Source organism: Pseudophryne corroboree, chromosome 6 (genome assembly GCF_028390025.1).
Source record: "Pseudophryne corroboree isolate aPseCor3 chromosome 6, aPseCor3.hap2, whole genome shotgun sequence".
Taxonomy (NCBI): Eukaryota; Metazoa; Chordata; class Amphibia; order Anura; family Myobatrachidae; genus Pseudophryne; species Pseudophryne corroboree.
This window is the reverse complement of record NC_086449.1, coordinates 574,986,803-575,013,885: the sequence shown is the minus strand read 5'-3', so window position 1 is coordinate 575,013,885 and position 27,083 is coordinate 574,986,803. Positions and strand designations below refer to the sequence as shown.

The following is a 27,083-nucleotide window of genomic DNA, read 5'->3' as shown; positions in this document are numbered from 1 at the left end:
CGTTAAACTCCAGAGGGGTCTGATCGCGCCCGCCGCAGGGGAGCGCTCGCCCCAGCAGCCAGCTGCCACCCCCTCAGGGAGCTGAAGATGTAGCGAGTGAGTCACTGTCCCCCCTTGCAAGCGGGGGGACAGTGTGAAGAAGGCGGCCAGAGGGTAAGGAGCGCAGTCTTAACCGCACTCCTGGATGGCTCAGCGGTACTACGGTGCGGCGCTGGACCCTACACTGTCCACTGCAAGTCTGTCGGGGTCTGCGGATCCAGGCCAGCACAACTCCTCCGGCCAGTATAATCTTTCAGTGAGCGGGAAGACAGCGCCATTGAGGGGGCGGAGCTTCTCCTCAGAGCGGACCCAGCAGCGTTCAGCGGCATTTTTCCTGCCTGCACTCACTACCAAGTGGATCCAGGTCCTTCCAGAGCAATCTCCAGCTATATGTACGGTACCATGGGTGTTGTAGAAGGGGGGGAGGCTGTAAACAGGCTGTGTCACCTATTAAGGGAAACAGTCAGCGCTGGTTGGGGACTCCCTATACCTTTAGTAGCGCTGAGTGTGGGTTGGCTCCAATCTGTGTGTCTCTGCCATTCTTGGGGGGGAAACTCTGTCTACATAATACCCTGTGTGTTTGTGGGGTGTTTGAGTGTGTGTGACAACATGTCTAGATACACTGTTTCATATGCTGCAGAGGATTTATCTTCCCAGGAAGACTCCATTCCATGTAATCAGAAGTGCACTGTTTTAGCGCAGATCCCAGCTGGAGAGCCAGAATGGTTAGTCTCTCTGAGGGGGACTATTTCTCAGATTTCTGATAGAGTTGCTAGGACTGAGCATGCCACTCAGGTCCTCCAGTCCTCTAGTCCTCTATGGTGGTATGGTCTGATCCTGCCTCCTCGGGGTCCCCTGCGGTACATTCTCAAAAACGTGCACTTGCAATTATGTAGGATGACACGGACACCGACTCTGACGCTGCAGACGGTGACGGGGATGTGTTGAGGGGGACGGCATCACTTGCCAAGGGGGTGCAGTTGATGATCGAGGCTGTTAGGGATGTTTTACACATTTCAGACACAGCTCCGGAACAGGTGGAGGAGGCCTTCTTTACAGATCATAAGAAGCCCCCCCCCCCTCACCTTCCCGGCACCCAAAGAATTGAATACTATCTTTGAAAAGGCATGGGAAACTCCAGAAAAGAAATTCCAGATTCCCAAGAGGGTCTTGGTGGCTTTTCCCTTCCCTGAGGAAGATAGGAAGAGATGGGAGTTCCCGCCTATAGTCGACACCTCTGTCTCCAGGCTGTCCAAACAGGTGGTATTACCGGTCCCGGGTTCTACCGCGTTAAAGGACCCGGCAGATCGCAAGATGGATGCTACACTGAAATCCATTTACACGGCTTCAGGGGCTATATTGCGGCCTACTATAGCCTGTGCTTGGATTGCTAAAGCTATTGCCAGGTGGTAAATCACTCTGCAGGAGGAATCGACTACGCTGGACAAAGGTGACGTTGATTTTTTTTAACATAATTTTCAGGACTCTGTAGGGTTCCTGCTGGATTCCATGAAGGACCTGGGTTCCATGGCTGCGGGGATCTCCTCCATGTCCGTCTCTGCTCGCAGGGGTCTCTGGCTACGCAACTGGCCGGCGGACGCGCAATCCAGGAAGTGTGTGGAGGGCATGCCATGCAAAGGTCAGGCTCTCTTTGGGGAGGCGCTGGAAGCGTGGATTGCCACGGCTATCCCAGGTAAGTCTCCTTTTCTCCCCTCAGTGGCACTGGCTACGAAGAATCCTTTTTCCGCTACCACGTCACATTCCTTTCGGCCCGCAAAGGCCTAGAAAAAAATAAGCCTTCAAACACCACCTTCAGAGGTGGTCGTTCTAAAGGAAGGAAACCTGCTCCCGCAGGTTCCCAGACCCAGAAGACCGCTTCTGATGCCCCCACCTGACCTTCCTCCAGGCCGAGTTGTCCACCATCATGCGGAGGACTAAGGGGTAAGAGTCCGGCAGTTCAGCCACGTCTGGGTGTCGTCGGGTCTGGACCCCTGGGTACTGGGTGTACAGACTGGAGTTTCAAGATCCCCCGCCTCACCGCTTCTTCAAGGCAGGCTTGCCAGCCCTGTTGGCAGACAGGACAATTCTTCTGGAGGCCATCAGAAAATTGGTGGTGTCAGAGGTAATTGTTCTGGTTCCACTTCAGCAGTGGAACAAGGGTTATTATTTGAACCTTTTTGTGGTACCAAAACCGGATGGTTCGGTACGGCCTATTCTAAACTTAGTCTTTGAACCCTTATCTCAGGGATTTCAAATTCAAGATGGAATCTCTGAGAGCTGTCATCTCAGGACTGACGGAGGGGGAGTTCCTGGTTTCTCTGGACATAAAGGATGCTTACCTCCACATTCCCATTTCGGCGCCGCATCAAGCATATCTCCGGGTGCTCTGATGGACGATCACTATCCGTTCCAGGCGCTGCCGTTTGGCCTCTCCACAGCACCAGGGATCTTCACCAAGGTGATGGCGGAGATGATGGTTCTCCTCCGCAAACGGGGGGTGAACATAATTCCATATCTGGACGATCTCCTGATCAAGGCGTCGTCCAGGGAAAGGTTGTTGCGGTCCATCGCGCTCACGACACAACTGCTCAGGAGGCACGGTTGAATCCTAAACCTTCCAAAATCTCATCTGGACCGACAAGGCGGCTGTCTTTCCTGGGACTGATCCTCGACACGGAAGTGCAGAGGGTATTTCTCCCGGTGGAGAAAGCGTTGGTGATTCAAGCAATGGTACGGGATGTCCTAAGACCTACCTGGGTTTCAGTTCATCAATGCATACGCCTTCTGGGGAAGATGGTTGCCGCCTACGAGGCTCTGCAGTGTGGCAGGTTTCATGCTCGACCTTTTCAGCTGGACCTAATGGACCAGTGGTCGGGCTCTCACCTACACATGAACAAGAGGATACGCCTGTCTCCAAAAGCCAGGATTTCACTCCTTTGGTGGCTACAACTTCCTCACCTTCTGGAAGGCTGAAGGTTCGGAATTCAGGACTGGATCCTTTTAACCACAGATGCAAGTCTAAGAGGTTGGGGAGCAGTCGCTCTAGGGCAAACCTTCCAAGGAAGGTGGTCGAATCAAGAATCTCTTCTCCCAATAAACATCCTGGAGCTAAGGGACGTGTACAACGCCCTTCTGCAAGCAGCACACCTTCTGCAGGATCGGGCTGTTCATGTGCAGTCGGACAACGTGACCACAGTGGCCTACATAAACCAACAAGGCGGAACGAAGAGCAGGGCTGCCATGTCAGAGGTGTCAAGAATCCTCCTCTGGGCAGAAAGGCACGCTGTAACGATGTCGGCAATTTTCATTCCAGGAGTAGACAACTGGGAAGCAGACTTCCTCAGCAGACACGATCTCCATCCAGGGGAGTGGGGCCTCCATCCGGAGGTGTTCGAGGAGGTAACTTGTTGGTGGAGGGTTCCTCACATAGACATGATGGCCTCCCGCCTCAACAAGAAGCTGGGGAGGTACTGTTCCAGGTCAAGGGACCCACAGGCAGTGGCGGTGGACGCACTGGTAACACCGTGGGTGTTCACGTCAGTGTATGTGTTCCCTCCACTTCCTCTGATTCCAAAGGTCCTTCAGCTGGTAAGAAGAACAAAGGTTCTGGTAATCCTCATTGCTCCAGACTGGCCAAGGAGGGCTTGGTATGCAGATCTACTGGATCTTCTGCTGGAAGATCCAAGGCCCTTACCTCTTCGGGAGGATCTGCTGCTTCAGGGGCTGTTTGCCTATCAAGACTTACCACGGCTACGTTTGACGGCATGGTGGTTGAACGCCAGATCTTAGCTCGGAAAGGTATTCTGAGTGAAGCCATTCCTACCCTGATTCAGGCTAGGAAGGGGGTGACGTCTAAACATTACCACCGTATTTGGAAGAAATATGTTTCTTGGTGTGAAGTTAGGAAGTTTCCTGCGGTGGAGTTTCAACTTGGACGTTTTCACCTTTTCCTGCAAGCAGGAGTGGATATGGGCCTGAAATTGGGATCCATCAAGGTCCAAATCTCTGCTTTGTCCATCTTCTTTCAAAAACAATTGGCTGTCCTCCCTGAGGTTCAGACCTTTTTGAAAGGGGTTCTGCACACCCAGCCTCCCTTTGTGGCGCCAACGGCACCCTGGGATCTTGATGTGGTGTTGCAGTTCCTACAATCTGCTTGGTTTGAGCCTCTACTGGAGGCTGACATCAAGTTTCTCACGTGGAAGGCGGTCACTCTGTTGGCCTGGCTTCTGCCCGACACGTGTCTGAATTGGGGGCTTTATCTTAAGTCCTTATCTGATCTTCCATGAAGACAGGGCGGAACTTAGGACTTGTCCACAGTTCCTGCCTAAGGTTGTATCGGCTTTCCATATCAATCAACCTAATGTGGTGCCAGTGGCTACTGACTCCTCAATTGCTTCAAAGGCCTTGGATGTTGTACGGGCTTTGAAGATATATGTGAAGAGGACAGCTCGTCATAGGAAATCTGACTCTCTATTTGTCCTCTACGATCCCAAGAAAATTGGGTGTCCTGCTTCTAAGCAGTCGATTTCGTGCTGGATCAGGTTCACTATCCAGCATGCGTATTCTACGGCAGGATTGCCGTGTCCGAAATCGGTTAAGGCCTACTCTACTCGTAAAGTGGGTGCTTCCTGGGCGGCTGCCCGTGGTGTCTCGGCCTTACAGCTGTGCCGAGCTGCTACTTGGTCTGATTCAAACACGTTTGCCAAGTTTTACAAGTTCGATACTCTGGCCTCTGATGACCTCAAGTTTGGTCAGGCAGTATTGCAGGAGCCTCCGCTCTCTCCCTCCCATACTGGAAGCTTTGGTACATCCCCATGGTACTAATATGGACCCCAGCATCCTCTAGGACGTAACAGAAAATAAGATTTTAATTACCTGCCGGTAAATCCTTTTCTCGTAGTCCGTAGAGGATGTTTTCCTGCATTGGTTTTATGGTTCAGTATTACCTGGTTCCTAGGTAAGTTCTGCGTTATTTATGTATCAGCTGTTGCTGAGTTGTTCCGGCATGTTGGCCGGATTCGCATGTTTGTGTGAGCTGGTATGAATCTTGCCACTATCTGTGTAATTCCTTCTCTCGCAGTATGTCGTCTCCTCGGGCACAGTTTCTAGACTGAGTCTGGTAGGAGGGGCATAGAGGGAGGAGCCAGCCCACACTCTTAAACTCTTAAAGTGCCAATGGCTCCTGGTGGACCCGTCTATACCCCATATACTAATATAGACCCCATCATCCTCTACGGACTACGAGAAAAGGATTGACCGGCAGGTAATTAAAATCCTATTTTTCTTAGGGTCTAAATTTTTTCTCCTTTATCCACTAGGGAACACTGTAGATACACTTGGGTATAGACAGGTGATGAGTGGAATCTGGCACTTTAAGAATTCTTTATAATTGACATTGGTTCCTCCCTCCCTCCCTCCCTCCCTCTATATCCCACTGGCCTTAGTTTCAGATTAGTGCCCGGGGGAGGGGGGGGGGGGGGGGGTCTGTACTTTCTTTTTTTTCTTCTTTCTACACTGTTCTCCACTGGCAGACTGTATGCTGCTACAGTTGGCCTGCACCATGGGAGCCGCCGGAGGAAACTGCCACGGCTTACTGCGGGTTCTGGTCCCTAGCCACAGGGTCACCGTGCCTGCATGCTCGCTACACGCCGAGCAGCAGGGCAGCATTAAGCATATCCCAGCCCTCTGGACTAGTAAGGGGGATGGGCTGCTAAGTCGCGGGTACCCCAGCCTATAGATTGCACCCCTAGATTAGCTCTCTGGGGGTGTCTGTTATGCCATACCTGGATGACTTCCTCATCAAGGCCCCATTGGGGCAGAGTCTTCAAGATCATGTCACCTTGACGCATTAGGTTCTCATCCAGCATGGCTGAATTGTCGACTTCAAAAAGTCCAGTCTTGTGCCATCCTAGCGTCTCCAGTTCCTGGGCATAATTTTAGACACCTCCCTATAGAGTGTTCCTCCCACCGTACAAGGCCCAGGCGATTCAAGAATTGGTCAGTATGGCTATCAAGAGGAATGTTCATGTTCACCTTTGCATCTGACTGCTGAGCAAAATGGTGGCCGTTCAGTTCGACAGGTTTCATTCCTGGCAGTTTCAGTTGTACCTTTTGCCCAAGTGGCTTGTGTCCCATCTCCTAATGCACAGGCTTGTTCTGCTGTTCCCTCGGACTCATGTCTCGCTGCTTTGGTGGCTTAAGATCACTCCTCTCACGGCAGGTCGCCATTTCGACATCTGGAATTAGATTCTTCTAACCATTGATGCCAACTTAACGCGGCAGGGGATAGTGGTTCTGAACAGCCAATTTCAGAGTCGCTGGTCACGCCAGGAGGCACTTCTTATTAACGTGCTGGAACTCAGAGCAGTGTACAATGCACTCCTCGCAGCATCTCCTCTTCTGTAGGGGCTGCTGATTCGAGTGCAGTCGAACTGTGCTGTTTCATATAGTACATAAATCATCAAGGGGGTCTTGCTGTCGGTTAGCCATGCGAGAGTACAGCAGCATCCTGCAGTGCGCGAAATGGTACGCCTTGGCCATTCCCGTCATGTTCATCCCCGGAGTCCAGAACTGGGAAGCAGACTACCACAATGACCAGGATCTTCACCCCAGGGAATGGGCCTGTCATCTGTAAATGTTTCAGCAGCTAGTACGGTGTTGGGGCATGCCTCAGATCTCATAGCTTCTCGGCGGGATTACCAGCCGCCGAGGTATTGCTGCAGGACACTGGATCCAGAGGCGGTGGATGCTCTGGCCAGACAGTGGCAGTATCATCTGGTGTATCTGTTTCTACCCTTTCCTCTTCTGCCGCGGTTGCTCAAACGCAAGTCCACCACAGTTATCCTGGTGGCTCCGGGTTGGTCTCGACGAGCGTGGCACTCAGACCTTCTGCAGCTTCTCGCAGACTACCTGTGGCTGCTGCCTCAGCGGCAGTATCTTCTTCAGCAGGGTCCTTTCGTGTACCCCAACTTACCACATCTGCATTGGGTATGGGTCATTAGGTAGACCAAACCTAGGTCGACAGTCATTAGGTTGACCACTATTGGTCGACGTGATCACTAGATCGACATGGTCACTAGGTCGACATGGAAAAAGGTCAACAAGTTTTTTGACTGTTTTTGGTGTCGTTTTCTTCATAAAGTGACGGGGAACCCCAATTAGTGTACCGTGTCCCCTCGCATGGCTCGCTTCGCTCTCCATGCTTTGGGCAAGGTGCCTCGCTGCGCTTGGCACCGGTTCTCGTTCCCAATTGTAGTCCATGTGGATCGTAAAGTATGAAAAAGTTAAAAAACTCATGTCGACCTATTGACTAGGTCGACCTAATGCATGTCGACCAATAGTGGTCGACCTTAGTGCTGTTGACCTAATGACCGTATCCCTCTGCTTTCAACGGCACAATCCTAAGGCGCAGGGGTATCCTGGTAGAGGTATTTCCCACCATGCTTTGGGCTCGGAAGCCAGTGTCCACAGCACACTACCATTGCATTTGGCCTTCCACATGAATTATCCTATTGTGGTTCCTGTGTTGTCAGTTAATGATTCTTCTTCCCCTTTGCTTGATGTGGTTTGGGTTCGGTTGGGACCTTTTTGGTCTGCTTGCAAAGGTGCTCCTACGTCTCCGCTTTGCTGTGCTGCCGCTTGGTCCACAGTTCAAGCTTAACTGAGGACAGTGGATTATAGAGAGGGAGGAACCAACATCAATTATAAAGAATTCTTGTGCCAGACTCCACTCATGATCCGTCTATACCCTAGTGTAACTTCAGTGTCCCCTATGAAATTGAGAAAATTGTTTATTGGCAAGTACCAAAATTTTAAAGTATTGGCTCATAGGTATTCATAAGCTACACTAGTGAATATTAGTTCAGCTCAAAATGTATGACTCCACTGTGTGCAGCTGCTAGGTCTACTTTAATACAATATACATAAAAAGAGGTATAATAAGCTTTCTGTCTGTTTCGTCTTGTTTACATTTTACTTAGATGCGTCAAGGATGCTTCTTGGTGAACACTGCTCGCGGAGGACTGGTTGATGAAAAAGCACTTGCCCAGGCTTTGAAAGATGGCCGAATCCGTGGTGCTGCTTTAGATGTCCACGAGTCTGAACCCTTTAGGTATTTTTTTTTTCTTGAAGGGTTTATGTTGAAATCAAATTTCACCAGGCAGCTAATTCTGTTTTTGCTTGCAGCTTTTCTCAGGGACCTTTGAAAGATGCTCCTAATTTGATCTGCACCCCACACACTGCCTGGTACAGTGAACATGCTTCAATTGAGTCAAGAGAAGAGGCAGCTAAAGAAATCCGTAGAGCCATTGCAGGTATATAAAGAATTTCCTCTACTCCTTTTAATATTTTGTAAGGTTTCTGGATCCTTACAGTTTAATGCAAGCAATATTGCCTCTTGATTTGTCTTTGACTTGTGTACCTTGGTAACTTCACAGGTCCGATTCCAGATGCTTTGAGAAATTGTGTAAATAAGGAGTATCTGTTGGCAGCTGCACAGTGGACAGGAATGGAATCTGTCCATCCAGAGCTCAATGGGGCAGCAGGATATAGGTAGGCCGCTTTCATGTAGTCTACCAGGCTTTGTCTACACTTGTGTCCAACTCTGTGAATGTTGTGGACTAATTAGTACTAAACTAAATCCAACCAACTCCAAATTTACATGACCAGGTTCTCTATTTTCTCTAATGTCCTAGTGGATACTGGGGAACTGTACTTTAGTACCGTGGGGTATAGATCGGGTCCACTGGAGTTTGGCACTTAAAAAAAACTTTAGTGTGTGCTGGCTCCTCCCCTCTATGCCCCTCCTACCAGACTCCGTTTAGAAAAATGTGCCAAGGAGCCGGGTGCATTCCTCCAGAGAGTTTCCTTTATTTTTTATTTTAGTTTTTTTTTTTTTTCAGGTAGTTCTGGTTGGCAACCAGTCTACCTGCTTCGTGGGACTTAGAGGAGGGACCGAACCAACCTCCTGAGGGTTAATGGTTCGTAATCCCAGCTGACAGGACACTGAGCTCCTGAGGTGCTGTTTCACATACCACACTGTGTGCCCACACCAGCAGCAAGCCGCCACCCTCTAACAGATGCCGAAGAGTCGTAGGTGTGATGAGTGTTAACACCGGGGTTCAGGTTAGCAGGTCCCCGATGCGGTTGGCGGCATGTCACGGGTCACGAGCTGCGGTGCCCGCCGCGGACCACATTGGCTAAGAGGAAAACTATGCTCTACACAGGGCCCAGCATCTGTCAGTATACATTCTGTTGATGTTTTTACATGTTTCTGCCAGTGTAATCTAATAGGGACCATGTGCAATTACGGGGGCGGGGTTTCCCGGAGAGTGGGGACCAGAGGCGGGAAGGCCATTTCCTGCTGCTGCGAATCACAAGGCTATTTGCACGCTGCTCCTCCACGGACCCAGGCTGTTACAGACTCTGTACTGGTACCAGGGGGTCATAGCAAGGAGGGAACACAGCGGTAGTGCCGCTGCACATAGGATAGTGTGATCCACATACTCTGTTATACACTGTGCTGCTGTGTTTGTCTGCTGGTCTCCTTTTTCTCTTTATCACACCAGGGGCTCCCTGGGGTCTGTGTCGGGGTGTTTCAGTGAGTTTTCGCTGCATTGTCGTTGTGTCCATCATGTCTACTGACAAACTGATGTGTACTGCTTGTAATTCTACTTCTTGTTCTGAGGGGATGCAGTCAGTTTACCTCCAATCAAAATCCTGATGTTCAAAATCCAGACACCAATTGACCGATGGTCAAAATCCCGACATGGACAAAATACCGACATTTAAAATACAGACAAGGTCAAAATACCGACATTTAAAATACAGACAAGGTCAAAATACCGACATGTAAAATGCCGACAGGTCAATATACCGACATGAGTTTTTCATGATTTTTTTAATTGAAACCGACTTGTTCATACTTAACCATCCCAGTGGACCTGGAGGGGGAATATAATAGTGTGCCGAGCGCAGCGCGCGAGCCATGCAAGGGGACGCGGTACACTTTATATGGTGTCCATGTTGACTTAAGTCGACATACACACACACAAAATCGCATGTCTGTATTTTGACCTCTCGGCATTTTACGTCTTTATTTTGACCTTGTCGGTATTTTGTCCATGTCGGGGTTTTGACCTTGTCGGGATTTTGACCATCGGTCAATTGGTGTCGGGATTTTGATTGGAGGTATTTCATACCGATCCCGTTCTGAGGGGTCTCTCTTGTGAACAGTGTTCATTATCCCCCAGGGGAAACAACTCCCAAGCATCTAACTGGATACTTTTTAAGAGCATGATTCAGAATGTAAATTCAGAATTGGCTGCAGCTAGGAGAGAGAGACGGGTCTTGAGACAATCTGTGGATTGTATTACTAAGGCTGCTGATAACAGAAAGGCTTCTCAGCCTCCTCTGTTGGGCTCGCATAAACGCTTACTTCCACAGGTGGTTCAGTCTGATTCTGATTTGCATGATTTAGATGACAGATGATATGGATGAGGACAGCTCTCTGTCCCCGGGGGTGGAGGCCCCCATTTATGCTGTAAGGGAAGTTCTTAACATACCCGATCAGGAGGCAGAAACTGATGAAGAATTGTACCTTAATGTAAAGCCAAAATCCCCAGCCACATTTCCTGTGTCAAATGAAAAACTCCCTGGCCAGCGAAACATGGGTGAACCCTGACAAGAAATTCAAAACGCCTCAGCGATTGTGAAATTCCTTTCCGCTCGCCGCTGAGGACAGGAAGGTATGGGAAAATCCCCCGTCAGTAGATTCTTCTGTGTCCAGACTCATGAAAATTGATGCTGCCGGGGGCAATATACCTGAAAGACCCAGCTGACCGTAAAATTGAGACCACTCTCAAAGCAATATATACGGAAGCTGCGCAGTACAACGTCCCACCTTAGTTTGTGGTCGGATCTCTAGGGCAATGGTCTGATAACATTATTAATGGTTTTGACTCACTGCCTCAGGATGAGATCATTACACTGCTGCAACATATACAGGATGCTGCAAACTTTGAGCGAAGCTGTTAAAGAATTGTCAGATAAATGGCCGTACTGCTATGGCAGTTTCGGCCCGCAGGGCTCTGTGGTTGCGGCAATGGTCAGCGGATGCAGATTCCAAAACAAGGGTGGAAAATCTTCCCTTTACAGCTGATGCTTTGTCAGCTCCACCTCCTGCTAGACCAGTGGTCAGGAAACAAGGTTAAATTACCCCAAATGGGGTCAAATTGAAATTCCTGGGGGTAATGGATGGTCGCGCTGCCTAGACACAGCCTTCGTCCAGGACCGGACGTCTTGCAATGTGACGTGCTGACGTCACACCGCGCTGCCTGCCCTGTGCTGTGCTCCTGGCCGCCCTGTGCTGTGTTCCTGGTCGCGGTGTGATGTCAGCACGCCCGCCCATCCTGCGCTGTTCTGTCCTCCCGCCTGCATCCCGCCAACCCACACACAGAACTTGAAGTGTTCTGTGGCTGACCGCTGACAGAGTTCCGCAGGATCAGATAGTGGCCCACATAACAGTGGGAAATTCCCACTGACATTACTGAGGTAAGGATGTGACCATCTGTCTCCTAAAACTTGTGTGTCCCCCCCCATCCACTCTCATCCATCTTTCTTGCATTCATTCTGGTGTTTCGGGGGGAAAAAAGTGTTTGTTTTTTTAATAAATATATATATATATATATATATATATATATATATATATATATATAATATAAAAATTATATTGTGACAAGAACACTGGAATAGTGTTTGAGAGCAGGTATGGTTGTCCCAGGTTCTTGTCTTAACTGTATTAGAAAAATGAAAACTTCTAGGAAAATGTTTTGTTTTGTCAGAACCTTTTCAGTTTATTGGAAAAGCTGGATAAGGGCCCTGAAAGAAAGATAGGGCATGTTCCAGATGTTGGGCCCAGTTCGGGTCTTTGGCCTCACAGAGGGCTAATCAGGGTTTCAGCTGTGTAAGTGGGTTATAGGGCTGCTAGCCTGATTAGTGTGTGCAGACTGCCTGGAAAGACTGCAGGATCTCTGTGAGAGAAATGCGCTTCCATATACAAGTGAGCCATACAGTGTTGATTGGAAAACTCTGTGTTTTTTGTTTAGAGACAGTTAGGAACGTCTTGTGTCTAGTTAGTGCCGGATAGGCAAGGTATTTTCTTCTGATGATTGTTTTGTTTTCTGTTTAATAAAACTGGTCGTGGCCAGTTGCACCATAAAAACTGGACTTGTATGACTTCTCAGCTGCTGCCTGCTGCCATCTACCCCAAGAAACGGGGTCTGGTTCCCCTACAGTGTTACAACATTATATATATATATATATATATATATATATATAATGTGTGTGTATGTGGTGTGTGTGTGTATGTATGTGTGTATATATATATATGTATATATATATATATATATGTGCACAATAATATGACTTCCTTCCTTTCAAATCAAGGGGGTAACATCGGCATATCTAAATATATTTTGGGGTAAAAGGTAAAAAAAAGTTCCCTGGCCCCTGTGCTAGACGATCTTACTCAGGACCCTCCTTGCAGTCCTTTCGTGTGGCAAGATTCAGAGGCAGAGGCCAAGGAGCCTCCAATGCTACTAGAGGATCTCGTGGTTAGTCCCGAAAACCCCGGAACCTCTACCACAAAGCCTTTTCGTGACGGTTGGCCACAACAACAGGGCGACTTGCTGTTAGGTGCTCGCCTTCAACACTTCGCCCACGTGTGGGCAAAATCCTTCCGGGATTCTTGGGTGAGGGACCTCATTTCTCATGGATACTGGCTGGAATTTCAAACATTTCCTCCTCACAGATTTTTCAGGTCAAGCTTACCAACTTTACCCGCAGCAAGACGCAATTCAGAAACTTTTCAGACGGGAGTCATGGTTCCAGTACCACCTCTGTTACGCAACAGGGGGTTTTACTCCAGTCTTTTTGTCGTGCCAAAACTGGACCATTCGTTGCGGCCCATCTTGAATCTGCGGGTTTTCAAATTCAAGATGGAATCCCTGCGGGCAGCGGTGTCCGGTCTAGAGGAGGGGGAATTCCTTGTGTCCCTAGACGTCAAGGATGCTTACCTACACATCCCTATGTGGCCGCCTCATCAGTCTTACCTCAGATTCGCCATCTTGGACAGCCAATTCCAGTTTCAGGCCTTACCCTTTGGTCTCTCCACAGCACCACGGGTCTTCACAAAGGTCATGGCGGAGATGATGCTGAAACTGTGCAAAATGGGTGTCAACATTGTCCCTTACTTGGATGATTTCCTGATAAAAGCAATGTCCAGGGAACGTCTGATGCAAATCATCGACCTGACAACCTGCCTGCTGACTAATCATGGATGGATTCTGAATTTTCGGAAATCTCACTTGGAACCGTCCCAACGTCTTCAGTTCCTTGGAAATATACTGGATACTGTGTCTCAGAAGGTGTTTCTTCCTTTGGACAAGGTGTTAGCTCTCCAAGCTGTGGTGCGCTCAGTACTCCGACCCCACAGGGTCTCAATGCATCTTTGCATACACTTGCTGGGCAAGATGGTGGCCGCTTACAAAGCGGTCCAATACGGCAGGTTTCATGCCCGGCCTTTTCAACTGGATTTGCTGGACAAATGGTCAGGGTCTCATCTGCACATGCATTGGATGGTGACCTTTTCCCCGAAGGCGCGGATTTCTCTGTGATGGTGGCTACATATTTCTCACCTGGTGGAAGGCCGGAGTTTCAGTACCCACTCGTGGACTCTACTGACGACGGATGCAAGCCTTCGGGGTTGGGGGGGCTGTGACACAAGGGACCCAGTTCCAGGAGAGCTGGTCGAGTCAGGAATCGGCACTACCGATAAATGTCCTGGAACTCACTTCAAGCATCCCATCTCCTCTGGGATCAAGCTATCCAAGTTCAGTCGGACAACGCCATGGTGGTGGCATACATAAACCGACAAGGGGGAACAAGAAGCAAGGCAACAATGCGAGAGGTGTAAAAAATTCTCCTCTGGGCGGAGGCCAACTCAGCCATGTTCATTCCCGGAGTGGACAACTGGGAGGCGGACTTCCTGGGCAGGCACGACCTCCATCCGGGGAAACGGGGCCTTCATCCTCGGGTGTTTCATCAATTGATTCGCCGGTGGGGATGTCCGCAGATAGAACTGATGGCTTCTCGCCAAAACAAAAAGCTATGCCGTTACTGTTCCAGAACGAGAGGGATCCGCAGGCGGTAGCAGTGGATGCGCTGATGTCTCCTTGGAAATTACCAGTTGGTTTACCTGTTTCCTCCAATCTCGCTCATTCCAAGGGTTCTAAAATGACTCAAAAGGGAAAGTGTTCAGGCAATTCTAATTGGCCTCGACGGGCCTGGTACACAAACCTCCAGACCATGTCTCTGGGGGAACCCTGGCCTCTGCCGCTTCAACAAGATCTTCTTCAGCAAGGGCAGTTTGTCTATCCAGACTTACAGCGGCTACGTTTCACGGCTTGGAAGTTGAGAGGGAAATTTTAGCCAGAAAGGGCCTTCCCTCCAAGGTTATTTCCACTATGGTACAGGCTCGGAAGACGGTTACGTCAAAACACTACCACCGTATCTGGAATAAATATGTTTCTTGGTGTGAGGGTAGAAAGGTTTCTCCCGTGGAATTTCGAATTGGTCGTTTCCTGCTTTTCCTGCAAGCAGGTGTGGATGTGGTCCTACTATTGGGCTCCATGAAAGTACAGATTTTGGCGCTCTCGATTTCTTTCAGAACTAACTTGTGTTGTTGCTGGCGGTGCATACTTTCTTGAAGGGGGTTCTTCTACAACCGCCTTTCGTCCTTCCCACGGCTCCGTGGTATCTCAATGTGGTTTTATCCTTTCTTCAATCGGACTGGTTGGAACCTTTACAAAAGGTGGAATTTAAGTTCCTCACTTGGAAGACTGTCATGTTGCTGGCATTGGCGTCTGCACGGTGTCTCTCTGAATTGGGGGCCTTATCCTGTAAGAGCCCGTACTTGATTTTTCATGAGGATAGGGCTGAACTCAGAACCCGGCCTCAATTTATGCCTAAGGTGGTTTTGGCTTTCCACGTGAATCAGCCTATTGTGGTTCTGGTGTTGGCTGACGCTTCTGTGGGCCCAGAGTCCTTGGATGTGGTGAGGGCTCTGAAGATTTGTCAGGAGGACGGCTCGTCATCGGAAATCTGACTTGCTGTTTGTCCTTTATGATGCCCCAAGATTGGTTGGCCGGCTTCTAAGCAATCTATTGCTCGCTGGCTCAGGTTGACTATTCAACAGGCTTGTACTTCGCCATTTCTGCCTTTGCCGACATCTATTCAGGCCCACTCAACGAGGTCGGTGGGTTCTTCCTGGACGGCTGCCCGGGGTGTCTCGGCCTTGCAGTTGTACCGAGCAGCTACTTGGTCTGGTTCTAACACTTTTGTAAAGTTCTATAGGTTTGACACCTTGGCCAAGGATGACCTTCAGTTTGGTCAGGCGGTTTTACAGGGGTCTCAGCGCACTCCCACCCGTTTTGGGAGCTTTGGGACTTCCCCACGGTAGTAAAGTACAGTACCCCAGTATCCACTAGGACGTTAGAGAAAATAGGAATTTAATACCTACCGGTAATTCCTTTTCTCGTAGTCCGTAGTGGATACTGGGCGCCCACCTCAGTGCTTCAAATCCTGCTTACTAGCTGTAAGTGTTTTGGTTGGCCCGCCATTGCGGCCCCTTGGTTATTGTTGGGTTAGCTTTGCTATCCTGGTTGTTCTGGACGTTGCTACCCTCTGTTCCGGTTAGCGCTCCTTTGTTAATTATGGTTGTGTTGGCTTGTTGCCTCATTGCTGTTGTATATGTTTCTTCTCTCATGGTATGTCAGTCTCCTCGGGCACAGTTTTCCTAGACTGTCTGGTAGGAGAGGCATAGAGGGGAGGAGCCAGCACACACACACACGCACACTGAAGGTTTTTAAAGTGCCAGGCTCCAGTGGACCCGATCTATACCCCACGGTACTAAAGTACAGTTCCCCAGAATCCACTACGGACTGCGAAAAAAGGAATTACTGGTAGGTATAAATTCCTGTTTTCTCACAATCTCTACTTGTTTTCTTATTGTCTCCTGATAATAGTTGTATTTTGTTTAACCATTTCCTGTAATGTACTCATTGAATCCTCATAACATCACAAGACCTGTCTAGTCTGGTTGCCCACCTAAGCCAGCAGTCTCTATATTTAAACCATTGCATTTTGACTCCTCCATTGTTTTTGTTGACTTTTTATATTAACATGGTACTTGTAGCATGGTCCATTTTTATTTAATAATTTTTCCTTAAATACAGCATGGTTCTAGTTACTGCGTGTAGCTGCATTGTAAGACTGTAGGTTTTCTACAAATACGATGCAGTAGCATATATCAATGTATGCCCATTTGTTACTCTGTCCAACCCTTTACAATCAATTTACATGAATGTGAGCCACAGAAAGCAAACTTAAAGGCTTACGGTAAGGTATTTTGCAGTTCAGCTAATGTGATACGGTAGTAATATGTCCATTTAACACTGTTCTTGGGTGACTTGTTTAAAGTTCATGCTTAGTGTTATCTGGCTTATGGCAGCAACTGACCATCAGATCTGTTGTGTTTTTGCTATAACCTGATGACGCCTTCTAGGAAATGGCCATTTTAGTTAAATTTGTTTGGCTTTATTTAAAGGTTTGAGGCTTCAGAACTTTAGACCAATATTGATAAGGAGAATAAGTCTGAGCAAGGGTGTAGCTATCATAGGTGCAGTGAGTGCAGCTGCTACAGCTTCCCACCCGCCCACCTTCTCTGTCAAAGTTACGTGTGTTGCATATATCTTCTACATTGGGCCCCTTGCAAACTTTTGCCTTGGGGTCTACAATATATCTTGTTGTGCCCCTTTACCTGCTCATTGTAATGTGGTATAAAATGAACCAGACGGTATTATAATGTTACATAATATGAGCTGGGGCACTATAATGGGGCACAATATGAAGTGGAAGCACTGTAATGTGGCATACTATAAACTGGCGACACTGGATGCCATAATGGAATTGAGGGTACTGTGTCACATAATGTGTACTGGCATCCTTACAATGTAACATAATGTGAACTAGGGCACTACTATAGAAACATAGAATTTGACGGCAGATAAGAACCACATTAATATGCTCATGTACACGCACACAGCAGGGTTCATTTTTTCAGAAGTCCATTAACCTATCAGTGTATATTTGGATTGTGGGAGCACTCCGGAGTTGTATGATTTATAACATAAATTCGGGCACTACGATGGGGCATAACATTCCCTATTATCCTATGGTTCTGAAATTAACTAGGGCACTAATATGGTGTATACATTTGACAACTGAGAGGTGTCTCTCCAGAAGCATTGGGACGGGGGCCCCTTCAAAATGTTGCTATGGGGCCCACAAAGTTCTGGCTATGCCTTTGAGTCTGAGTAAATAATGTAAAAGGAGCGGAGAACAAAAACTATCATTCAGTAGATGGATTTTGTGTGGTTACCATGGATCTTCAAGTTGAAAACCATTTAGTGACAAACTTCATCTGTCACTTGGCAGGTCCATACAAAAGTCACTTATTTATTCCCTTTAGTCCCTATTGTTGTATTGCACTTACAGATCAACTTTTATAACGAATTTCATCACAAGCTACTTTGTAAGAAACGTGTTATGAGTCCCTATGGCAAAACCATAGTCCATTATGCCTTCATTTGTCAGAAGTTATGGAAAACTAATTGTCTTGCTTGCTGATTCGTTACAGGTTTCCCCCAGGAGTTGTGGGAGTAGCTGCTCCAGGACACCCAGCTGCAGTGGAAGCGCTGATGGCTCCTTCACATCCTTTAATCCCCTCTGTTTCCCACACTCCATCACCTGGACAGACCAGCAAACCTGACCCAGACAGAGAAATTCCTACTGACCAGTAGCGATACTACTCTTCATTTTGTTTTCTCTTTTGTTTATTACATATGTTTTCTTTGTTTTTGTTTTTTCTTTTTGTTTTTTTATTTTCTTTAAATCACCACTCCCATATTTGTGCTCTGCTTCCCCTCAGTATGGTTTGGGGAAGAAGGGCGGGAATCCAGGTCTTTTCAGCAGCTTTACCCGGTTGATGGAATCAGGCTGCGAGCCCTGAGGTGTATCATCTCTCCTCACACCGGAAAGGAGAATGTTCTTATCAGTGTCTGGAAACCTTTAGATAATTGCCTTTCAACAGATCTATTTTTTAACTAATTTAGTTTTAAGTGAAATACAATACGGGTGGGTTGTGCTTCTGTGTGCTGGGGCAGGCTGATCTTTCTGCTTCCTCTAGTACAAGACATGGCCAGTTGTCTCAGGGAGCTGAGGCATCACCAAATTTTAAGAGTAGTAGGTGTCTGCTAGTCGGAGATGTATGTTAGTCCCTTCAGTGCTAGAAATGCTGAAACGCATTATTTTCCTAACATACATTACTCTCCTACCTCACTGAGAATAAATTAGGGAGAGTATATAATCTGTGCATCTGTTCTACAAGAGGATCATTGTTTTATACCAAGAAGCCACAAAAGTGAATTATGTTAATTTGCTGAAATAATGATTGATTAATGCATGTAAATTCATTATTTTTGTGGAGTTTCTATCTCAGGTTCTTTCAGTCCTTGTAACATTTCTCACCTGAAGGGTGCGGTAACTGGATGTTAATTGTCTAAGCGCACACCAGCTGCAGATCTCCTGCGTATGGTGTGAAGTGTGGAATTGGGCATTAGTTTACTTGTTCCTTACAATTATGTTTCTTTCAAGAGTTAATGGTTTTGGGTGTCCGAAAGAATTTAGATTGTTTGCCAGGATTATCCTAACCATGTAGTTGGCTAAAGGTGATGCATTGCACTTCATCAGTGTAGTAAGGAGCAGGAGTCCATAGCTGTATACTCATTTTGTCGAGGAAGCGTCCTTGTTCCATATAACTCAGGTTCTCAAACTCAGTCCTCAGGACCCCACACAGTGCATGTTTTGCAGGTAACCCAGCAGGTGCACAGGTGTATTAATTACTCACTGACACAATTTAAAAGGCTCACAGGTGGAGCTAGTTATTTCACTTGGGATTCTGTGAGGAGACCTGCAAAACATGCACTGTGTGGGGTCCTGAGGACCGAGTTTGAGAACCTGTGCCATATAGTAAGCCTTGTATGATTACCTTTTTGTTTTCTTTACCGTTTGTCTCAGAATATTTAAGACCTTTATTTTTTCAGTACCGTGGACTAATTGTGAATAGAGTGCATTCATCATTTTTCAATTTGCTATGATGTTCTAAGTCTCAGGATAAGTTGCAGGTTCAGGAAGATGGTAATAGTTATGAATGGGTAGTGTAGCAGCTTACTGATAGCATACTGAGCTCTAGTGAGCAAGAAGAATATAGTGTTTGTATATTCCATTGTGTCTGTGTCCCTCTCTAGAGCTATGGATCTGTATGTGTTTATATATATATATATATATATATATATATATATAATGGGTGTGGTATGCGTGATCGGTGGTCAGGAGACCGCCGGTCAACATACCGACGCCGGGGGGAGGTATTGTGAGACGGCCGGTCACAAAACTACATCCCATATACATACATACATACATACATACATACATACATACATACATACATACATACATACATTAGTTCTATCACAAGGTGGCAATAAAAATCACTTGAATAGAGCAACAATTGTGCAGTGTGTCTTCCATAAAACAGCCATTTTCATTTGAAGAACAGAGCGTAACCTATCAGGTTGAATATCCAGCAAATGACATCTAATGCTGTCTTTCAGACCTGACAGGGTATGACAATCCTACCCACAATCAAAAGTCGCATTGGGTAAGGTCCTGTGACCAGGATAGGCAAGATACCTTGAAAGTAAAGGCTAATGACTCGTTCTTTAGCAAAGTGTTGCCTTTACAATTGTTGCCCTATTGAAGTGATTTTTTTTTTTTTTTTTTTTTGTATAGTCACCTGGTGACAAAATTTTGTTTCTTTTTTCCAGTAAAAAATTGCTAGCGCATTGTCTAAAGAACGTGCTAGTAGTTTGAGTATGGATACTTTAATTTATAATATATACTATGTATGTGTGTGTGTGTGTGTGTGTATATATCTATACACTTACACAAACGTGTACACATGTTGTAAATTGTATGTATTTTGAAGGTAATGACTTCTTAAATGACTCATGATTAATCATACTAAATACTACTCATTGATCAAAATGCAGAAAAATGTTTTGGAGTTTTCTGTGTTCAGGTAGACCTGCCCCAGGGTAGACTCGTATGCATATAGTCACACGTCCTTACAGCTAATATTTTTGTTTTTAAAATCGACAACCAATGTTCTTTAATAGAGCTAGATTTTGTTTTGTTTGTTTTTTTAAATCAATTACGTCCCTTTCATCCTTTTTATATTGCACATTTACCAATCTGTAATTGTCTGTTAGCCATAGTTACTTATATGTAAATACGTTTTTGGAATTAAGTAAAAATTGAATCGGACTCGCTCATTGTGTTTAGTAATCGGCTTCTGCGTGAGGCTTCATCAATATCTCATGGTTTTCAGTCTAGCATCACACAGCAGTTGGCACCTGAAGGCAATCGCGTAAAGAAAAGCTCCACTCAGCTTGGGCTCCCTTACTATGCAGTCGCTCTTTAGTCGGCAGCAGAAGGCGCCATCTTGTGAGCTAGAAAGTTGCTGGACAAGAGCTGCTGCCACAAGTTGGAATCTCCTGCTTATAATCAAGCAGTAGTTGTATATTAAAGGACTATATGCCAGGGAAATATCCCGCTGGAATGTTTCCCAGGAAAAGGTGTTTAGGTGGCTTTCTAACATGGAAAACTTTATTTTGAGGGGATTCTTTTTTTTTTTCTTCAATGCCTAATGCAAAATATGAAGTTTATTAAATGATCTCATTGTCCTAAATTACTTCATAATTATCTAGCCAAGGTGAGACTTGCCGCTACAAACAACTGCTTTCCCATGTTTATTTCAGCAGATTCATTAGATTATCTGCCACATATGTTAAGCATGATAGATTAAATGATCTTTAAATACAATCAAGGCAAATATTTTTTGGGATGATGTTACACCACTACTTTGTGTGCAATTATGGATTGAATTACCACTGGTAAAGTAAATTGTGCTTACCTGTCATCCTGTTGTCCACGTTTTATAATTGGTAGCCACCAGCACTGGTTTTGCCTATCACTTTGACTATAAATAATTTGGTTTGGTCCTGGACTACAACTCAAGGCACCCCTAGAAGAGCCTCGCGGCACCCCATGGTGCCCAGGCACACAATTTGGTAACCACTGGTCTCGTCCCATTCCACCGCTTTATTTTAGTGACTGTCAGCTGATTTAGGCCCAGATCTTTCAAGCCTGGGAGAGGGATAAATTGCATGTTGATAATGTTCCAGCCTATCAGCTACTAACTGTCATGTTACAGGCTGTATAAAAAAAAATTTTTCAGGAGCTGATTGGTTGGTACCTACCATGCAATTTATTGCTCTCCAAGGGTTTATAAATATGGGCCTTAGTTTGCTGACCTCCTCATGCTGTAAAAAAGTAGTGACCTCCAGCTTTTTTTATAATCCCACAAAGATAATTCTCACTGGGTACTTATGTTAATTTCTTACTATAATACACTGGGCTGTGTTAACTCAGGCCACCAATTGATACTTACGTGTGTACCCTTTTTTAATTCATATCCTCATATTTCCATTCCAACTTCTACAACTAAGCTTGTGTTTCTGGCTTGCTGGTACTGTTTATCTGATTATTTTCAATAAGCTGAAAAGTAATTGCATCAATTGTCAGTGGTTTCCAGTGCTCACCTTCCAAAAGGCCCAGCTTCACATTTGATTGCATTGTGTTTGTTTTGTAAGTACTATCAGATTGACACACAGCCACAGAGAGACAAAGGAAAAAGCCTGACCTCTCATGTTGCTAGCGGACCCCATTTGGTTCACAGTGTGTGAGAGATGCCAATATCCATTTGTCTACAACTAGCACTCAGATAGGGATCCGGTCTGAAGATCGACACTGTTTAGGTCGACCACTATAGGTCAACAGTCACTAGGTCGACAGGGTTGGAAGGTTGACAGGTCATAAGGTCGACATGAGTTTTAAAAAAAAACAAATATTTTTTTGAACTTTTTCATGTTTAACGATCTATGTGGACTACGATTGGAACGGTAATCTGCGAAGCCAGCGAGGTATGCGAGGGGACACGGTGCACTAATTGGGGTTCCCAGTCACTCTACGAAGAAAACAACACAAAAAAACACCTCATGTCGATCTAGTGACTGTCGACCTAATGATCCACACCCCTCAGATATTCTCAACTAAAATGCTGGCATGGTTGGACCATCTGTTATTTGTTTGTTTTTTTAAGCTGACATATACAGTAATTCAATTTGTGCAGGGTGTATTTTACTTAGCAGGTTGTTTTTTTTTTTGACAGTACTACTATATACTACAACTCAGAATAATCTAACAGCAATTGTCAGAGAAACCAGTGTGTGCAGATGAAAACAGCTGTTCAGTTTCACCCGCCAGATCCTTCTAGTTGTAGAGATTGATTGTTTTCATTGGTTTATTGTTCATTTTGCAAACGTAACGCCTTCAAGAAGCATATTATGTATATTGACAAATATTTATACAATTTTCTTATGCCTTTCTTGATTAGCCACTGCATGCTTTATACAATGTTCAGATCTTTTGTCACTTATATAGTATACCATATGAAGAATTTACATTTCAGTAGAGGAATTCTAACACCTTTTACATAATTCTTAAGCTGTATTTTGTATATGCAATTGTAAACCATGTCACTTGCATCTTTGATTGCAAGTTATTGCTTTTTTTCTAATTGAAACAAAAGTAAACTTCGTTTTTTAAATGACCATTTTTTTTATTTATTTTCTGTGTTTTTAAAAATGTTTATGGATGGATTAGAGTCGTTGCTGGTTACTGAACACTAGAACATAAAGCGCAATCTATTAATTCTTTTGCTGTTTTCTCACTGTTTATTTCCTGCACTCCAATTTTTCAACCATTTCTCATGCTAGTTATTTCATTTTGGCATTTGTGTGGCAACATGCGACTTTCTGATTGGGTTATTTATATTTATTCTCCTGTGTACGGGCAAGTGCCTGCTAAATGTTTGCCACGACCAGGTCTGACAGGAACGGTCACCCCGGGTCCCCACACAGGTCAGTCTAATCCAGCAATTGCAAAAAAACAGATGTCTAGTGGCATCTGTTCAGACAGGGCATGCCTCAGCTCTGCATGCAGTGCAGAGCAGCTCCCGAATCCCCTCTATCAGCGTCATGAGACACCTCAGATCCGTGACATCGATTAGGGGACTTGCAAGCCGCACTGCTCTGTATGCATGCTGCCACAGTGAGTACTTGGGGGGCACTGTGGTCATCATATTGGGATGTCAAGGCGCATCCACAAGCCTTAATCCGGCCCTGGCCACGACCGCACTTAAAGCTGGTCTTTCGTTTTAGATCCTATGTGCCTGTTACACTATTTTTATTTATTTTTCCACATTTGCACCATGTTTTCTCTCCATTTTGAGTGGCCTAACTATGATCTATTAAGGACAAAAACAAAAAAATTATGTATCAAAACTGAATCTGATTCTCCCAGTGCCTGTTAGGGTGGGTACACATTAGACAATATGTTGTCTTATACTGCGGAACTGTGCAACATATTGTCTTCATAGTCCAGTATGTAACCTCATCTTCAGCGATGTCGTCACGTCTGATGTTCTGCATGTCTGATGTGACGACCCGTCGGATGATGACATGCTCCTGGATGCAGCCACTAAGCGATATATCTTTCTCAGTGTACGGATGAACAATGTATCTTTTGGATCCCGTTTAATTTGCTGGCTGTTGGGATCCTGACGGTCAGGATACCGACGCCGGAATCCCGCCATCCGGCAATGCTGCCAGCCAGAATACCGACGCTACAGGACTATTCCCACTTGTGGGTGTCCACAAAACCCATAGTGTGAGAATAAATCCAGTGACGAGCCACCGAGCCCGCAGCATGGTAAGCGCAGCGAGCCCGCAGCATGGTAAGCGCAGCGAGCCCGCATTGGGACTCTCTTTGCTCGCCCCGCTGCCGGCATACTGGCGGCTGGGCTCTTGGCCGCAGGTAAGTCATACTGAATCTGTATCTTTACATCGGTCGTCCCGTCAGCCGAGATCCAAGTCCTCATAGTAATTAAAGTGCTGCGGTTATATTGGGAAAGCAGTAAACTATATAATTAGTGCTTTCTGAAAAATTGTTGAAGCACCTAAAAGTTAAGGGGTATTTCAGAAACGTCCTTACTTATTACTAGAACGGATGCCAGCGCATAAAGGTAAATACATTCACAATGTTTGAGAGTCTATAATATCATTGCAAACAAGGTTATAAAATGTGCCAGCGCATCAGCTAGTGGGTCGTCAACATTGTGAGGGATGTACTTTTATTAGCAAATAAACCATATTTCTCTCATTTCTGTGGGGAAAAGTTGCTGATGTTTTTTTTTTTTTTGGACATTGTAAAATAGCGTCACAGTTTAATATAGGAAAGGGCGTGTCAGTGTGACCGTGCAGAGCACAATACTGTTAACCTCTCTGTACCTGAACAGGTTAGCGCAGTTTGGTAGTGCGGATGTAATCACTTGTAACTGGGATGTCTAGGAAGCAAATCACCAAAGTCTTAAGGGTTTTTTTTTTTTCTATTGAGCAGCAACCCAGCACACAGAAAGTAATCTCCTCGTCCTGTGAAATGACATGTATTTTATCCGCTCTCCTTTAAAAGGAGCCTTTTTTTATACTGTTTAAAACCAGCTTCATAAATCAGCTCAATGCAAGACTTTTCTGCGCCTCAGTACAACATGCACATAGCAGGTTTCTTTTTCTTCCATGAACCATTTTTGTGGATGAGTAGGGGTTAAAAAATAAATAAATTCAGGTTTCTGCAAATGAGTTTGTGTAGATACGGGGAGGGCCCTTGTGATAACCTGTATGAACAGGCCATGCATTAAATATTGGCTAGTAGCTTTAATTCTTTACATGATATAAAGTTTATTTTTTGGGTTTCGTTCCCTGTTTATGTGGGATACAGTTATTTTATGTTCTTTTCCCCCCCACACTTCCCATGTCACATGGGGTATTTTGAGGGTCCCCTTAACCCTCTGCAAGGACTTCTAAAGACTGGGGTCCTGTCTGTTCTTTTTTTTTCTTCCTGTATTGGTGATGTCCCAATCTGCATGGAGAGGATATTAGAGAGTATATTTCCCTGTACAGTGGCCCCACATCTGCAATGGGTGATCTTGTATTAACCCCGCATGGATTGAGCTGAGATGTGACCCTGTGTCCTAAAGGTGCAGTGTTGTGTGGTCAATCTTGTGTTGGTTTGTTACAGGTTATGCACAGCTGACCAGCTTTTTATAAATTACTTGGAGTGTCAGAAATATATTTTTGTAGACAATGAACAATATGCCTTTTTTTCAGCTGGATAGCTAAAACTGTGAAACATTGAAAAGCTGTCTGTAAACAAGTGTTCTGTATTTTCATTGTTTTTCCATTACCTATTCCTTTTTTTTTTTTTTTTATCTGACTGCAAAATACTTTAATTTTTCACTTGTAGTACTTAGAAAATGGTTTGTTAGATAGTTCTGTCTGCTAATCATTTCTCTGTAATATTTTAATAAAGTTCTACAACCAATCTTAGATTTGTCTGTGCTGTTCATCTACTTTGTGAAAATGAGTAATCAGATTTGTTTTTCCCTCAATCCATCCTCTGAACTGCAGCATGCAGCAGGTGTGCCACATAACCAAATTTAGGGAACTACGATTTAATATGACTAGAACAGAGGTTCTGAAACGCGGTCCTCAAGCCATCCCAATAGTCCAGGTTTTAGGTATATCCATGGCTCAGCACAGATAGTTAAATCAAATTGACGACTGAGGTGCTAATTAAGTCACCTGTGGCTGAGCATGGATAAATTTAAAATCTAGACTGCTGTGGTGCCTTGAGGACCATGTTTGATAACTTCTGGACTAGGAGGTTTACCAAATAATAAAATCTAATGATGCTACAGATTATTTCTGGCACAGTCGCTAGATTATGTATGAGATACCTTCATCTATGCATATAATAAAACTAATAGTTGTGTCTGTACATGGCAATTTTTTTTGAGAAATACTTCGAGATACTATAGAGGCGAAAACTTTTTGGGAATTTTTGTCTGTTCATTTCAGCAACACGCAAAAACGACGGGATTAATTTGGATCGAGTTTTCAGTACCAGTATTGTATAGTTTAGCCACCTAGAAAGAAACTGAGGTATGTATTATCTCGATTTGACATCAGGGAGAAGAGCAATAAAGGAAAAACGAGACGCTTGACACACACACATATTGCACACCCTGTACAATATAAAATATTAGCGCTACTATCTTTGTAAAATTAGTTCCGCTGAGCAATAACATCTACTAACGCTAGTTTTACATAAAAGGTATCTTAAATAGTCATGTGAAGATGATGCATGCAAATACATTTTACCTTTATTGTAATGCATGTAAGTAGGGAGACCAATCCCGGCCCTTTTTTTTTCAATCCTGGGTATCGGAATTGAAAAATTATCAAACCCGGGATTGGGTTGAATATTTTAACATTAAATCTTTAGTGCCCCCATCTCCCCCCTCCTTACCGGACCTGCCCAGCCCACAGAACTACTCACCATCCTCAGAGTGCAGGCGAGTTCATTTGCTGCAGGCGGCGAGGTGCGGTCCGGGCGGCTGGCATCAGAATGCGCAGCATGACCTCTGACTTCACGTCACCCTGCACAGTGTGGGCAGGGGGAGCCAGGAAAAGGGATCTGGGCAGCATCTGTGCCGCCTGAAGACGCTGAACTCTGCCAGGCATTGAAAAAACAAGGGGGCATTCTAATCCCGAAATGTTACATGCGTGCATCTTTTCCTGCTTAGGTTCAAGGTGCAAATGTATCCAACTCTTTAAACCCTATGTCAG

General features: G+C 45.5%; 1 protein-coding gene across 5 annotated transcripts in view; it reads left to right on the top strand.

Moving 5' to 3' along the window:
• LOC134932972 (C-terminal-binding protein 2) overlaps positions 1-25,776 on the top strand; it is a 131,965-nt gene extending 106,189 nt beyond the window's left edge. For all 5 annotated transcript variants that reach the window (XM_063927864.1, XM_063927866.1, XM_063927865.1 and 2 more), the window contains exons 7-10: positions 8,019-8,149; positions 8,224-8,351; positions 8,475-8,589; positions 17,795-25,776. In XM_063927864.1, the coding sequence (XP_063783934.1) occupies positions 8,019-8,149; positions 8,224-8,351; positions 8,475-8,589; positions 17,795-17,957 (537 nt within the window). In that variant the 3' untranslated portion in view covers positions 17,958-25,776. The remainder of the gene's footprint in view (positions 1-8,018; positions 8,150-8,223; positions 8,352-8,474; positions 8,590-17,794) is intronic.
• The last annotated feature ends 1,307 nt before the right edge of the window (positions 25,777-27,083 follow it).